Genomic DNA, 14724 nt, shown 5'->3' with positions numbered 1-14724 from the left:
ATCTGCCTTTGTTCTTAACAGCATTCTCTCATCCAGGTGGATTTTTGATCCTCCTTGGATCTGCCCTCCAGTGATCCCTAGTATATGCCACCCACCTGTGATCTTAGAAGGAGAAGGAGGCCAGCCATGGATGTATACTCAGACACAGCAGACACGTGCCTGAATGTTGGTCCTGACACCTAAGCATCCCAGCTTGAATGTTCCAACAAGCAGCAGACACATATGGTGTATACCCACAAAGTGGAAATATGCAGATGAAAGTTAGAATATCCTCCTCCAAAAAGATAAAACAACAACAGTATTATTGCTAACTGTCTGCTAAAATTTATAGTTATCTGCTGAAATTATAGTATTCTTTAGGAAGACAGTGGTCTTAGCCCATGACAAAGATTTTAATACTTCATTATTCCTAGTTTGTCTTGGAAACTACAAAAATATTAACAGCAGCACTGAGCTACCCATAGTACCCTGTATGATTTGTTTTCTTTGCATATTGGAGACATGAACTGGTGTCTGTTTAGCTTCTACTAAATCTTGATCCAGCTTCTTTGAACTTAAATGGTGTGGGGATAATGCATTTAATGCCTATTCAGACCAAAGGAGGGAGAGGCAATAGGAATGAAAAAGAAAGAAACGAAACTAAGGGGAGGAGTAACAAGGACCAAAGTAGTGCATAAGATACATTTTTCTAGAGGAATGAGAGAAATGGAAGAAGGGAGAAAAAGGTTTAAAGATAACATTTTTGAAAGAAAAAACCAAGCTAAATGTGGGTCCCTAAGTGGTGATGGATGCCATCTCTCTGTGATTCCCACTGCCTTTTGCAACAGCTGCTTACACTCAGATTTCTGTTGAGAAAGTGAAGACAGTACATAAAACGCTGACGAAGGTTTTATGTTCTGCTGCTAGGGAAGGCTTAGGCCTGTTTTTGCACTAGCAGGAATGGAAATCGTCTTAGTACAGTGGCAGTTTCTGCAGTACCTTACACCATGTCCCTCAGAAAGAACAGACTTTTATTATTTTTATAGGTTTTGGCAATATAGCTGCATCAGCAGTAAGGGTTTTCTGGTAGGAAGCCATCAAACCAAAACCCCACATCTTAGAAACAGTCTACTCATACAAGCAAGAATTTCTAGTCTGCCTCTGACACAGATAATCTCTTGTAGCAGAGCCAGGGGTTCAAACTGAATTGGGCCAGCTCAGTCAGTCAAACTCATTGCAGGTCATTAAGCTTACCTGAGAAGACTTCTAGTCAAATGCCCAGCTAAAAGTTGGGGATCCTGATGCATATTTTTAAGAGGGAGTTTTGGCTCAAATACTGTGTTATGAAGTGTTCCTTCTCTTTGCTGAAGAAGGATGCTTCTTTCATCTTAGCTCATGGAGCTGTTGCCTTGTCATGGTGCTGTATACAAATAATCCAGAAATGTTTCATCATAAGTTCTGTGTTATTACAATGTAATACACTATACTAAATCGAGGTGACTGCTTTTTATTGGACTGTCTCCCAGTAAACTGGCTTACCCTAACGATACCGAATGGTTAATCATCACCAGTTAGTGGGATTATACTTTACATAAATTCCCTTTAATAGTGATGTATTTAGTTAGTGCCAGATAGTTAAATGTTTATCCAAAGGTTAAGTTCCAAGTGCTATTCATTAAATACACAATGTGCCAAATAAAGATTAACTATTACATGTTTTTTCTTTGCAGAAAGCGTCAGTGAATAGCAGTTCCAGATAATAGAATTGACATATCTTTTTTTTTAGGTTGTGATTTTGAAATGCAATACAGAGGCAAAGGAAACCACCTGCTTTTTTTAAAAAAAGAAGTTATATTTAAACATCATGTAATTCACAATTTCAGGTCTGAAATTTCATTCTTAGTTTTGCTCCAGTCACTTACATCTTATAAATGTGATCTTTTTTAGATAAGGCTTTCCTTCAGCTACTTTGACAGCAGAACTTATTAAAAATATCGGTAGCTAAAAGATTCCTTTAAATATAGACCTACTCTTTCAGTAAGCACAGGATGGAATTTTACATCAGGCATTTCAGCTTGCTCAAGAGCACTCTTAAGAGATTGCTTAAAAGGACCATGAAATGTTTCCTGCATATATAATGCTCAGCTTTCAAGTTTGATTTGATGTTCAAACTAAATCGAGTTTGGAAAAAGGATTTTACACTATAGGCCTAGTATTTCTGTTACAGACTTTGAAAAAAATAAAGCATCATGGTACCCTTGAGTACCAGAGGAGGCTGATGAAAATGTCCACACAGGCTGAGTATAAAACATAAAGATGCTGAGGCAGAAATGTCAACCTCTTCTGTCAGCTTTGCTACTGAAGTGGTTACATCCTGCAGAGGGTGAGTCAGAAAGAGGAAGCAGGGGAACAGGTCAGATAAATCCACCAAGCTACATGTCAGGGTTCTAAACTGGATCCAGTTCTGAAACATGAGGCTTCTGAGCTGCCTAACTTTAATATTCTGCTTTGCACTGTGACATATTTGTGAAAGTATTGATATGCATATTTCTTCATTGAAGGTAAAGGTGGCAAGTATATTTATTAAATTACTTCATTGCTACCTGCAACAGGCTATTCGAGGGGTGGAATCTCATCCTGAAATTCACTTTTTTACTTTGGATGTAGCTTTTGGAGAATTTAATCAGTGGGAATCCTGCAGCTAGTTGATTGATGAATCTGTCTCTCCATCTGTCCTTCCTTCCGTGTTAGAACTGAGATTTTAATTACAAACATCTGTGTACTGTCTCTGTTTCTTCATTAAAAATAGGAATTGAAGTTGCCCTGTAGCTGCTGACAGAGACAGAACAGAGCAAACACCATGATGGAAACATTTGCACAGCTAAGGGAGAATCCTCCCTCCCTGCCTCATAGGTGTCTAATTTGAAGGATAAGTGAGCAAGCAGATTATATGCTGGGTGATTTTCCCATGTGAGGAGGAATGTGCCAAAAAGAACCCAAACTTATACAGTTATTTTTATATATAAATTGTTATTAAAGGACTTTTTTTCTCCTGTAAAACTAACTCTTGGTGACTGGAACAGCCTGTTTGGCTAAGGTATGCTGAGCAAAAGCCTCCTTATCAGTGGTGCATTCTTTGTTGTATGAGAGCACATAATTTTACTGAGGTTCTTTACAACTTACTTTTTGTGCTCTTGTAGTCAGACTAAAATCTTCATTTTATGGTTTGAGAAATACAGTAGGAGGCTATGGAGAGAGACGATATTTCTTGAGGGAGGCTGTATATGGAGAGAACATCACTACTTACTCTTGGTTCTTGTGAACCTTTTTACTGTGGTGGTTAGGAGGATGTGCCAGTTTGAAAGATATCCCTTTTTCCATCCATTCTCTTCCCTTCTGCCTCCTGAAAGTGCAGATGGAAGGTTCCTTTCATGATCTGTGTGGCTCATCATTTATTCATGTGTTCATCTTTCTGATGAGAGTACCTGTAGGAGGAACATTATAAAGCCAAGGTAATTTTCTGCAGTAGTTTCAGTAGGTTTATAAAACATCTTTGCAGCTAGAAAGACATATGTTTTTCAAAAGAGTATGTGGCAAACATGGTTTCTTTAAGAAAGAGGACACTCACAAAGGTGTTTATCTACAATTCTGAGCTAAGCCTCATTCGTGGTGTGAAGCTCCACAACATGGGAATTATTGCAGTGCTAGCCATCACTACTGTTAGGTTACTAACAACAGTGTAACTTAAACTTGTTGTTTATAGAGAATAGTAGTGGTGAACCTATAGCTTTCTTCTGCTAGCAAGGGCATAGAATAGCACTTCTGACAGATGCAGCTTACCTTTCCCTCCTCTTCCCCATTTCTGCTTTTTCTTTCACTTGAAGTTGGACAAAATGATACAGAGAGGAGAAAAGAGTGAATAGAAGGAAGTGAAATTTCAGAGGAATTGGGAGAAAGTGTAGGATTTAACTGGGACACTCATTGAATTTTTTTTCTTATACTGATTTCTGCTACTTAATTAAGCAGTCTGATAGCCACGGTGCTCGGTTCTCCAGCTCTGATCTATGGCATTAAAAAAACTTCCTGCCCACACGCTTTTTTATTCTGACTTCAGGCACTGCAAAAACCACGAAAAGCAAGGCTATTGACATCTTAATCACCCAGCTATGACATTAATAAGGTTTTGACACTACGTGATCCAACATACCCTTTGTCTTGATATCTAGTGATATAAAGAGACATCTAAAGCTACAGGTTTAACCTTAGAGGGTTATTCCCCCAGTTTTGCTTCTGTGGCACATCACTATTACATTGTGTGCAGAAGGGCTGTTTCTAAAGCAACATAGTCTTACAGTTTCATTGCTTTAAGACAGGGGACAGTGGGTGCTCCATGGGTGGGCTGGTGCAAGCAGGCTGAAAATCAGGCTTTAAAAGAGAGCATTTGAAATCTGGACGCCACATAGAGCAAAAGGATTTTGAGGTGTAGCACCCTAATGTCAGGCTACCTAGATTTCTATGTTTCTTTCAGACACAAAATTAACAGATTTGAAAAGGGATGCAGTTCTGCTAAAGGAATGTTGGCTCTAATTTCCTTTTAGGCCAGTACAGAAAGCACAGAAGGAGAATGTGTGGTGGAGATTTTGCCTAGATCTTTCTTGCTCCTAGAGAAATTTTTTGGTTTTATTTGCTCCTGCTACAGTGCACAATATATTGAAATAGCAATTCTAAAGATGACAACTGAAATAAGTTTTCAAAATAATTTAGCCTCTAATAATTTACTAGGAAGCCCAGAATGAAACTAGCATGCGGAAGATTCATATCCTTAATAAATAATACCTCTTTCATGCATACATACCCACAGAAACAGGGAGCCAGTCAGGCCTTCTCCAGCCTCTGAAGAGAACAAATGCAGGCAAGAATTGAGGGTTGCCTTTGCTAAAGACACTAGCAATTTATAATTCTCTCAGCAAACCCTACAGTATTTCTGCCAGGGCCAGGCAGTGGTATGAGCACCAGCCCTCTGGCAAGCATTGGTTTGTGCTCTTTCAGCCTCAGGTTCTGTAGAAGAAACGCTGACTCATGGTTTTTACAATCATGGTGATTGCCTGTAAAGTCTTCCTCCTTGAACATAAAAAAATAACAAGCAAAAATGCTATATTTAACAAGGCAATTAACAATTTAAATAAAAATTTAACAAGGTGTATATGTAAGACATCTTGTTCCAATTAAAATACCCTTCCTTGTGTAAGCATTTCAAAGCTCCAGAAAGATTGGTTTACTATAACTAAAATATCTACTAATTATATCTGACTTAAGAAATTAATTTGAATATTTCAGCACAGTCTTTTTTTTTTTCCCACCTTCTTTAATAGAACTCTCATGTGATGAACACAGAATCCCTAGGAGGGAAAAAAAAAAAAAAGGATTTATTCTGCAGATACAAAACAGAGTAATGTGCCTGAGGATGTAACAGTAATTTTCTTGGCACATTCCCTTAGGATGCCTTATATGGAGGTTCTACTATAAACTACTTTCAGAAGTTTAATGTCATACTGTCATTTCTTTATTTTGAAACTGGATTAATTTGTATATTACACCAAGTGTAAATGGTAATGTGTTCTGCAGAGGAAGAACTTAGGTAGGGCTTAGGTAGACTTGGAGTAGACAAGCTGAAGCACCCTGTGGCATTTTTCACACCTAAGGCAATTCCTGGCAAAAAATGCCTCAGAAAGCACTGTGGGCTGCATGGTTAGTAGCAATTTTTCTGCCTGATGCCAAAGTAATGTGCTTTTTCCCAAAAATAATTATGCTTAAACACACACCCAGGGTAGAGCAGAGGTAAGAGTGTCCCTGCCCAGTGACAGGTATACTCACTCACTGCTGGTCAAATAGATCAGTCTTCCCTCCTTTATGACTAGCAAAAGTTTGACATTGGTACTCAATTTGGGTAACAAGAAACATTCAGATATCGGTTTGAAGGGGAGAGTGTATGCAGGTGTGCCTCCTCTATTGTATAAGAGTAAGAAAAGATTCACTGGTTTGATTTCATTCATGTGATCACACCTAGCTGATCTCCCAGTTTCTGACAGGCCTGTTGAGGTCTGTGCTTTTATTGGTGCTCACTTGCTTATCTTAAGAAAATAAATCAGGGGGTATCTGCTACACACCACTTGCCTGGAAAAGCATTTAATTTTATTTTCCCTCTTCTTGAAGGATATATTTAGTTCTACTTACGTAATTTATGCTTTGCACAGTAATGAGTCCATCAAACTAGAGATTATAAAAATGAGACTAGATACTGTATATCTCAGCAGCATGACAGGAGAAAGTGCAGTAATGTTTCCTGCTTATTAATACAGGTTCACAGGTACCTGTATTTTGAATTTTGAATTCTGTACTTTGAGTTTTGAACTTAAGGGAGAATAGGAAAGCTAAGATGAGCAGACAGCTAAGATGTCTGGACCAGTCTGTAGTCCTGATATGATTTTCTCTGAATTCAAACTTTTCTTTCATCTGTATATATCCACAGAAGAATATAGCTTCTAAATATATGTTATATGTCAGAACCTATAAAAGCTTCCAAATAAGCCATAAGCTTCTTTACATTATATCTTTTGATAGTCTTTCTCAGTGTATTTCAAAAATTGCAGTTAAGTAAATTGTAAACAGGTTAATAATAATTAGCTCTTACATTATGCATGAGATGTTGAAATTAACCTTTATGGATACCTAATCTGTTTGTAATCAGATGTCATCAATGACATGCTGTAGATGAGCGGTTCTAGCCAAACACCAGCATCCCCAGTTGGAACTGAATACAGAAATAGGAGGCATAGCAGCAATCCAGACTTGAAATTCTCTCTTTTTAGTCTATTTTCTGGCATCTAGACATAACCAGCTCACAGCCACTGAAGCACGTACATACGGTATGTGGGCCTCAAAACCCACGTGGGTCACCTCTGCCAGGCTTGTACTGGCTTCTCTTTGGGGTCAGCTTGAGTGGATCTCTCCCATCCTGGGAGGCAGCAGGATGGTTCTGGGCTGCCACAAGTCAAAAATCAATTGCAGCCTTGAGAGTGGGGAAAGAGAGGAGGAGGAGAGAGGGAGTGGTGAGTCCAGGGACATGTTGTTACCAGTTCATAGGTGAAGCACAGCTAAAGAGTGTTTGCAAACTGCTACTCTCTGTAAGACCAGCTGGTTGTGGTGCACAAAATATGTGTTTACTTGTTTAGGGGGAAAACAGAGGATGTTGACTTGAAAAAGCTGTTGGATTAGTTTAAGGTTCCTCCTTTGCTGTTCAGGAGTATGGAGTATCCCTCACTTTTCTCACAGACTTGAAAGATACTTTATAAAACCAAATTCTGTTGATTTCTAGTATAGCTGCCCGCCCTGCCTTGATTCTCTTGATGGCTCTTACACCAGAGTAAGGGTGCTTCTAAGAAGCTGCAGAGAGTGGTGCTCAGAGGACTGTCTGTTCAACCCTAAAAGGTCTATGTCTGGTTCTCACCAGTACTGGCAAGCTTAGTGGTATTTTAAATTTTAACTTGCACTTACTCTCAACCTTTAATTTTAAGTGATGCGAGGGGGTTTGCGCATGTTGTACTGCTTAAAAATGGCCCTGTGAGACAGGGTTTTGGAACAGCAGACTTGCATTCAGGTGGATTTGTTTTGCTTTGTGAAAGGCATCAGTTGGAGCTTCTCACAGTCATTTTTGAAGAATGCAAGCAACTTCCACTATAAATGGCGTAAGGAGCTATGCTGCTTTCTGAAATGACAGTTGGCATCCAGTCATACTGTTATGTCACACTGATATTCTTCTTGAATATGCCATTGTTTAAAGCATTAGCAAAATGTGGTATAGCATCTAGTACCTTGTCTTTTATTGCAGTTGAATCAGTGTTAATTTTCAGTTTGTCACAGAACTGTTGGCCAAAAATATTAGGTGGGGCCTTGTTATGGAGCAGCTGTACAAATTCTCTGCTACATGCAGAGAGAGGAAAGGTTTAGTCCCAAGTCTTTGATTTCTGCTACAGGAAACTCAGTGTTCTTTTCCCCTTTCCCTTCCACTGATTCCACACTGGAGCTACTCTTCTCCAGTTTCTGATTCCTGCACTGCATTAAGCTGTACCCTCAGCTGTAGGAACGTCCCCCATCATTCCTTGAACATTTTCAATAGTTCATCACTTCAGAGTATCAGTCCTTTTACAAAGTACCTTAGTCTGCTGCATATCACTCTGTGACCTCTAGTCTTTCTACGAGTCTCTCCAGTACTTTCCCCATATATGCATAAGTTTGTATCGTATTTACTGATATAGCAGTCACCTTATAAAGATCAGTTGGCTGGGAATGGCAAAGTATTAAGTTCTAAAAGCTCATCAGATAAAATAAATATGGTTACTGAAATAACAGTTGGCTTCTTATATGGGAAAATAATGACTTTAATAATTATTTTTGAGAAGACTTAACTTCCCTTCTGCTTTTCTTTCTTTTCGTCCCCGAAGCAAGTTGATGCACAAGTCATTTTTGTGTCATGTGTTTTTCAGATATGGAGACAAGTGAAAAAATCCAGAAAAGTGGAGTTCTTCAGGTGTTCGCGAATCTGTTGACGCCACAATCTTCCTGCACAGCAAAAGTAGCTAACATCATAGCAGAAGTAGCCAGAAATGGTGAGGTTTTCTACAAGAACTTTTCTGCTGGAACATCTTCAGTTTTTCACCTCACTTGTCAGTATGTTTTACTTCATTTATGTTTTCATTTTATAGATTAGACACCTTTCATGTCTCTCCCTTTCACTCCTTTTGTTTTGTCAAATTATTTTTCTCTACTTTTTAATACAGTCAAAACAGCATTTGGCCTTCTGGGATTTTTTTAGCTCTTCCTTTCAGGGTATTTAGTTTTTAAGACAATAGTGCAATTTATTGGGCAGAAATAGCACACCACTGATGAAATGCATTTCCATATGCAATACATGTAGAAAAAAAGAAATGCACCATTTGTGCAGCCACTTATGCATAGTGCATGTAGTTACAGCAGTAGCATGTGTACAGGTAGTTAAGGGGTAGCAGATTATTTCTTTGGTCTGAGATTTGTGATAAGGTTGTTGCCTTTATGAGGCCTTTGATACCACACCGAAACCAGTTACTTCTACCGAAAGAGCATTTTATGTGTTAGAGTCCAGGGTCCCAAATGAGAATCAGGGGTCCATTTTGGTAAGTATTATATACATACAGTGTATGATATTACATAGGAGATAATCAAAAACCATTTAAATTTTTCTTTAGAAAGAATTATCTTAAACTCACCCAATGCCCTGCATACCTTGAGCTCAGAAGAATGGCCTCATATCTGCAGGCAGGCACTATGGGCAGACCCTGTGGTGAGGGTAGAGGCCGACTTTTCTCACCCCTGGACTTGCTGCTGTCCCAGCAAAAGAGGCAGAGATTGCATTTTGGACTTTCCTTCCAGGGAGGCCGGGTAGAGAAAAGTAGGATGCCTCTTAACTGCTGTCCAGGCAGCCTTATCTCTCTACCTTTGTAAACTCTGATGCTGATGCCTCTTCAGAGAAAGGGATACATTACTGCTGACTATTTCCACATTTCCATTTCCACCTTTTCTTTGGAATCACAATTCTGCAGCTTGTTACTGGTAGCCCCATGGTGACCTTCTCCACACGTTTTATTTTGAGACAGTGCTGTATATGGACATTCTGAAATGACATTAACAAGAAAAGAAGATATATATGTTTAGTTTTTAAGTGTTAAAATTATTTAGATAAATAGCCAGTAAAAAATGTAAACATAGAAATTTAAACTTAGAAATGTTTCAGAATTATAGGGATTTATGGAACAGTATTACATGTTTTTTCTGTAATTAATGAATTCTCAATAAGTGTATTTAGAATATCATAATCAACTGTGTATTCTCATAGTTATTCCTTGTAGCTCCTACCTGAGGAGTAATAATCAATATTCACAGTAGCTAAACTGATTACTATGTATTGTTTCTTGAGATCCTCTTACAGAGCATTTTAGCCAGTACCTTTCAAATCTGAAATAATTCATGAAATGTCTGAAGTTTCTAATATATCATTTTTCTTGACAGCTTTTAAACTGGTGTTATACGTACACTCTTCAGAAAAGCTGGCATTTTACCTGGTTCATCATACAAAATAGCTTTTGTCTTTCTTTTAGTCATTAGCAGGTGTAACAGGAACCTGTCAGCCAAGGTTAAAGTGATAGTATTCAGAAATTATTTAAGGTAACCAGTGCTTTCAAGACCGAGGTCATCTGGGTATTTCTCATTGTATTCTAACTCTGTTGAAATAGGTGCTTAGGCAGGATAGCAAGGAATACCTCATTTGAATTCTGTTTTTTTCTTTATTTTATTACATAAAAATACAAGAGTTTAATGCTTATACTGCACCTGTTTTCAACAAGCTTCAGGAAACTTTGAGAAATTTGAGAAATTTAAACCCAGGCACTTGAGCTCATTTCCCTATGGTCACGCCTTCCAAGACTGACAGAGCTGGGAGTAGACCTCTGACTTTGGATGTTACTGATAAAAGAGCATCTTTTCCTTCCTCACTTCTTGTTTTCCTTTTGTATTCCCCTCATCTGGTCTTACACACACACAGATACATACATCTGGTCTCATCAAATCCCTCTACTTGCCTTAGTGGTTTTGTTGTGTTTCATCTCTTTCTTTCAACCTCTTGGTGCTCTTGCTGCTTCACCTCTTCAGCCCACATGACTCTTCCTTCTGCCAGCATGACCTCATGTTCGTCTCTGCTGTTTTGAATATCCAAACACACAAAACTCTTGTTAGTCGTTCTTATTTCTCCAGCTACAGCTATCTCCCTTTCAATTGTGAGCAATCTGAAGGCTCAGATTCACTTGTTACATGGAGTTTCTCTCCCCACTGTGCACCTTTTAAACCCTCTTCCAAGGTCGTTAGTCTCATCGGTGCAAGAATGAGAACATCGTCTTCACAGTCTGTAAAACTAGATCACCATCACATTTCGCTTTCAAAATCTTGTCCTTTGGTTTATGTTACTCTGTCCTTGGTGCTTCTCCTCTGAACTTCTTAAGGATTCTTAAGGAACTTCACAGGATCTGCTTCATTTCCCTGCCACGGTAGTGGGAGCTTTCTAAATGAGTCTGCTCTCGATTACTTTCTCTTTCTTCTATTGCTTCTATGTAGTGTCAACTGCAAATGTAGTTGCAGTTATCATATTTTTTTCCTGTTTCACAGATCTATTTTGCTATATATGGCACCATTTCTTCTTGCCCTTACGTGACCTTGGTAAATACAAGTTTGCTCTGCATATTGCCCAGTTATTCTGTTGCTGAATGAGAACCTGAAAACTTCTGCGCACTCCAAATGGAGTGAGGGTGGAGAAAGGGCTTCTTACTGTTTTTCACCATGTGAGGAAGAACCTAAACAAACAGCAGAACAGACTGAGACCTCTCAATCTTTTAGGAGAAAAAAGGTTTCATTTCCTGTTACAGACTAGGAGAAAAAGATAAATCTGAACTTTGATGATGTAGAGACTATGGTAAAGTAGCGGGTGTAAAAGAAAGTGCTTCAGGGAAAGCTGAGGAACAAAGAAAAGCTTTTACAAGCAATTGAGAGGAAGAGGCTGAGGGGACACAGAAGATAGGAGGAAAATACAACAAACATTGCAATGAAGATGAAAGTGGGTGATACAGAAATAGATTGAACATTACAAGGACATGGCAAGACCAGTTTTAAAGAACAGATATGCCTGATATTTGTTATGTTCATTACAATGGATATCATCACACTATAGGATCTGAATCATTCTCTGTGACTTGTATGGGTGTGAAATAATACTTTGGTTCTCTGTGACACAGCAGGAAGAAAGGGCAGAAGGGAAAAGAGCTTCCCAAGGGATGGGTCCTGTACCTTTTCTCCCATGGTGGGTGTCAGTTGGATTGTGGAAAGATACATGCCTTTGGGCTCACAAAATCTCTTGTATTTCTCATTCTTTCTTTTTCTGTTCCTTTCCTTACCTTCCTAATAAAGAGCCTGTTACTGAGCCTTAATTTAATTTTTTTAAATTGTTTTAAAGCAAAAGCTTTTCAGGAGTTCTGATTAAGGAAATAGAGAGTGAAAAACACTGCTCTAGAATACTAGTTTTAAGTCAGTTTTTGTGTTATTTAGTAATTTTAATTTATGTTGAATTTATTGTGAATTCACTGTTCTTCTCAGCACTTCTTTGTGATGCTAAAAATATTCACAGTCTGAACTATGTTAAATTAGTTTCCATGGAAGTCAATTAAATACTCTTAATTCCTTTTAAATTAGCAAATGATGGAAAGAACTAAGCCCTAATCCCGATTTGGGCTTATTCTCTAGAAACTTTCATGAGAATTTACATTGTTTATCTGTGCATGTGTTTATTCACACAAAAGGCCCAGTTGCCACGCCAGTGTAAGTAGAAAAAAATGAAACTGAAAACAGCTGGCTCGCTTTTAACAGGCTTTGTGTTACTTGCAGAATTTATGCGGAACCCATGTGTGGATGCTGGGTTGATCCCTCCTTTGGTGCAGCTGTTAAACTGCAAAGACCAGGAAGTGTTGCTGCAAACAGGACGTGCCCTGGGCAATATATGCTACGATAGCCGTGAGTGTTGAAATATGCCCTATCTTGTAGATGCTCTTGTAGAAGGGAGGGGAGTGTTTTGGTGTTCCATACATTATGTACTAGGGGATTATTTTCCTCTTTTCCTTGATTTTTTTTATTTGCCACATGACTCTTCTGATTTTTTGGGAAAATTGAATGTCACACTTGGATTATGCTTTTGTGACAGAAAGATTAAAAAACCTGTTTCAATATTGTAATACATCTGGATATAAGAACAGAAACGATTTGTGATTCTGGGTTTGGGTTCTTTTAAACACAATGAACTAGGTTTTCAAGGAGCAGGTGCTACATATGCAGAGGCCTGAACAGTTAATTTTTCCTCAAACAGAATGTCTTGGAAGGGACCAGAGTCAGAAGCAAATATTCATATTCTGCCAGTCCCAAAGCTGTGAAGAGCTGCATATGTGGCTGAAATGGTGCCTGAACTATGTTGCTGATTCTCAGTATTCTTGTGTGGCCACTCAATTGCCCCAAGATTACATATTGGTATTTTTGGTAGTCAGGAGTGATGGAGGGGGGAGTTTGGTGAGGTTTTTTAGCTTTTTATGGGTACAATAAATTTTAAACTGAGAAGTAATTGAGTTTTGAAATGCAGTTGTGACTCCATGTGTTGATTACACACATGGATGTGTCATCTGCAAAACCAAACCAGTGGTTGCAGTGTTTTGAAAATGTGGCCTCATTATCCCTTACTTTAAATATTTTGATAAAAGCCAGTGCACAATAATTATGGAGCAGAAGCAGAGACACCAGGAACATTTTTTCATGCACATAAAGGATTTAGAAGGCTATGGATGTCTGCAGATGGGAAGTGAGATGAAATTGTGAAAGCATTTTGTTATCTTGAGTTTTAATGCCTTATTTCATATGGCAAGACATTTTCTGTGTACTGTGTTGTAGTTACTAAAAAATTTGCTGTTCTGAATACTGTCTGTTGAACAAAAAATTAATTATTTGTAGCCTTTCTCCTTGCTCCTATTTTTTTTCATCTGAGTTTGAAAATTTACATTTTATATTGTTTTAAATTACCTTACCTTTGACCTCAGGGAAGTTAATCGTATTTTCCATGCTGGCATTTCCATTTACAGACAACTACTCTTGAGGATGTTAATGTTTAATTCTTTCATTTAGGATTTTCTTTAAGGTGACCAATCACTGAACAACTGCTTCCCCATGGAAACTTCCAACCAGAAGCTGTTGAGTTTTTCTGTAACATAATTTATTTACTATATTTTATTTCAGGATCATGTGTGACATAAAAGGTCACTCTCAAGTGTACTGGTTTATTTCATATAAGTATATGTAATCTATGTAATTATTCATGGCATTGTTGTCCAATTCACATCTCTTTATGAAATACAGTAAAGGGCACACAAAAATGGTTTTGTAGTATTAGGTATTGTTGACTACTGCTTTTACAGTGCAGGATTTATTCTGTACAGAAAAGCTGTATTATTCACCTTCTGTGGAGCAAAGCTGGCACTGACAAAATCTGCAGTAGGGCAGCGATGTGTTCTGTGTGCCATGTGTTGCTGTGCTCCTGTGGGAGGACAGTCAGTACCTTCCCTGTGTATTTGAGTAAGATTAATGATTAAAACCTTGATTAAAAAAAAAAATCAAGATTAGCGTATTGTATTTGAGTGGAAGAGGCTGTTTACAACACCTGGTTATCACAGCCACCCTATCTGACATTATTTTGTATGTTAGCTTAATATTTATATTAAGCTTAATTGTGATGTACCCTATCCTAAATTCTTATTTAGGACAAATACTTTCACTATGTTTATTACTAGAATATTTAATATGTCTTAATTTATCCCTATTGTTTTTCCTAACAAGGAGCTATAAAGTACAACAAAGACAACATGTGGAAGCCAATAGTTCTAATTAAAAATGCTACATATTGATATTATTTTTCTTTTCAACTGAGACAAACTCAGCTGTTGCCCTTCTGAAAACTGGGATTTATATAGGAATCTGAAATACATCAGTGACTATATTTTACCATATAGATGAGCATTTTTTTGCTTACACAGTTCATGTAATTATACTATGCAATAATGAGGAATGTCTTTAAGT

At 38.0% G+C, this 14724-nt stretch overlaps 1 protein-coding gene across 4 annotated transcripts in view; it reads left to right on the top strand.

The window, feature by feature from the left end:
• RAP1GDS1 (Rap1 GTPase-GDP dissociation stimulator 1) overlaps positions 1–14724 on the top strand; it is a 97076-nt gene that overhangs the window by 44944 nt on the left and 37408 nt on the right. For all 4 annotated transcript variants that reach the window (XM_050338509.1, XM_050338507.1, XM_050338508.1 and 1 more), the window contains exons 3-4: positions 8523–8645; positions 12499–12624. In XM_050338509.1, the coding sequence (XP_050194466.1) occupies positions 8523–8645; positions 12499–12624 (249 nt within the window). The remainder of the gene's footprint in view (positions 1–8522; positions 8646–12498; positions 12625–14724) is intronic.

This window comes from Myiozetetes cayanensis, unplaced genomic scaffold (genome assembly GCF_022539395.1).
Source record: "Myiozetetes cayanensis isolate MyiCay16 unplaced genomic scaffold, myiCay2020 scf7, whole genome shotgun sequence".
Taxonomy (NCBI): Eukaryota; Metazoa; Chordata; class Aves; order Passeriformes; family Tyrannidae; genus Myiozetetes; species Myiozetetes cayanensis.
Note: the sequence above shows the minus strand (reverse complement) of the source record. Positions and strands in the feature narration are given on the sequence as shown.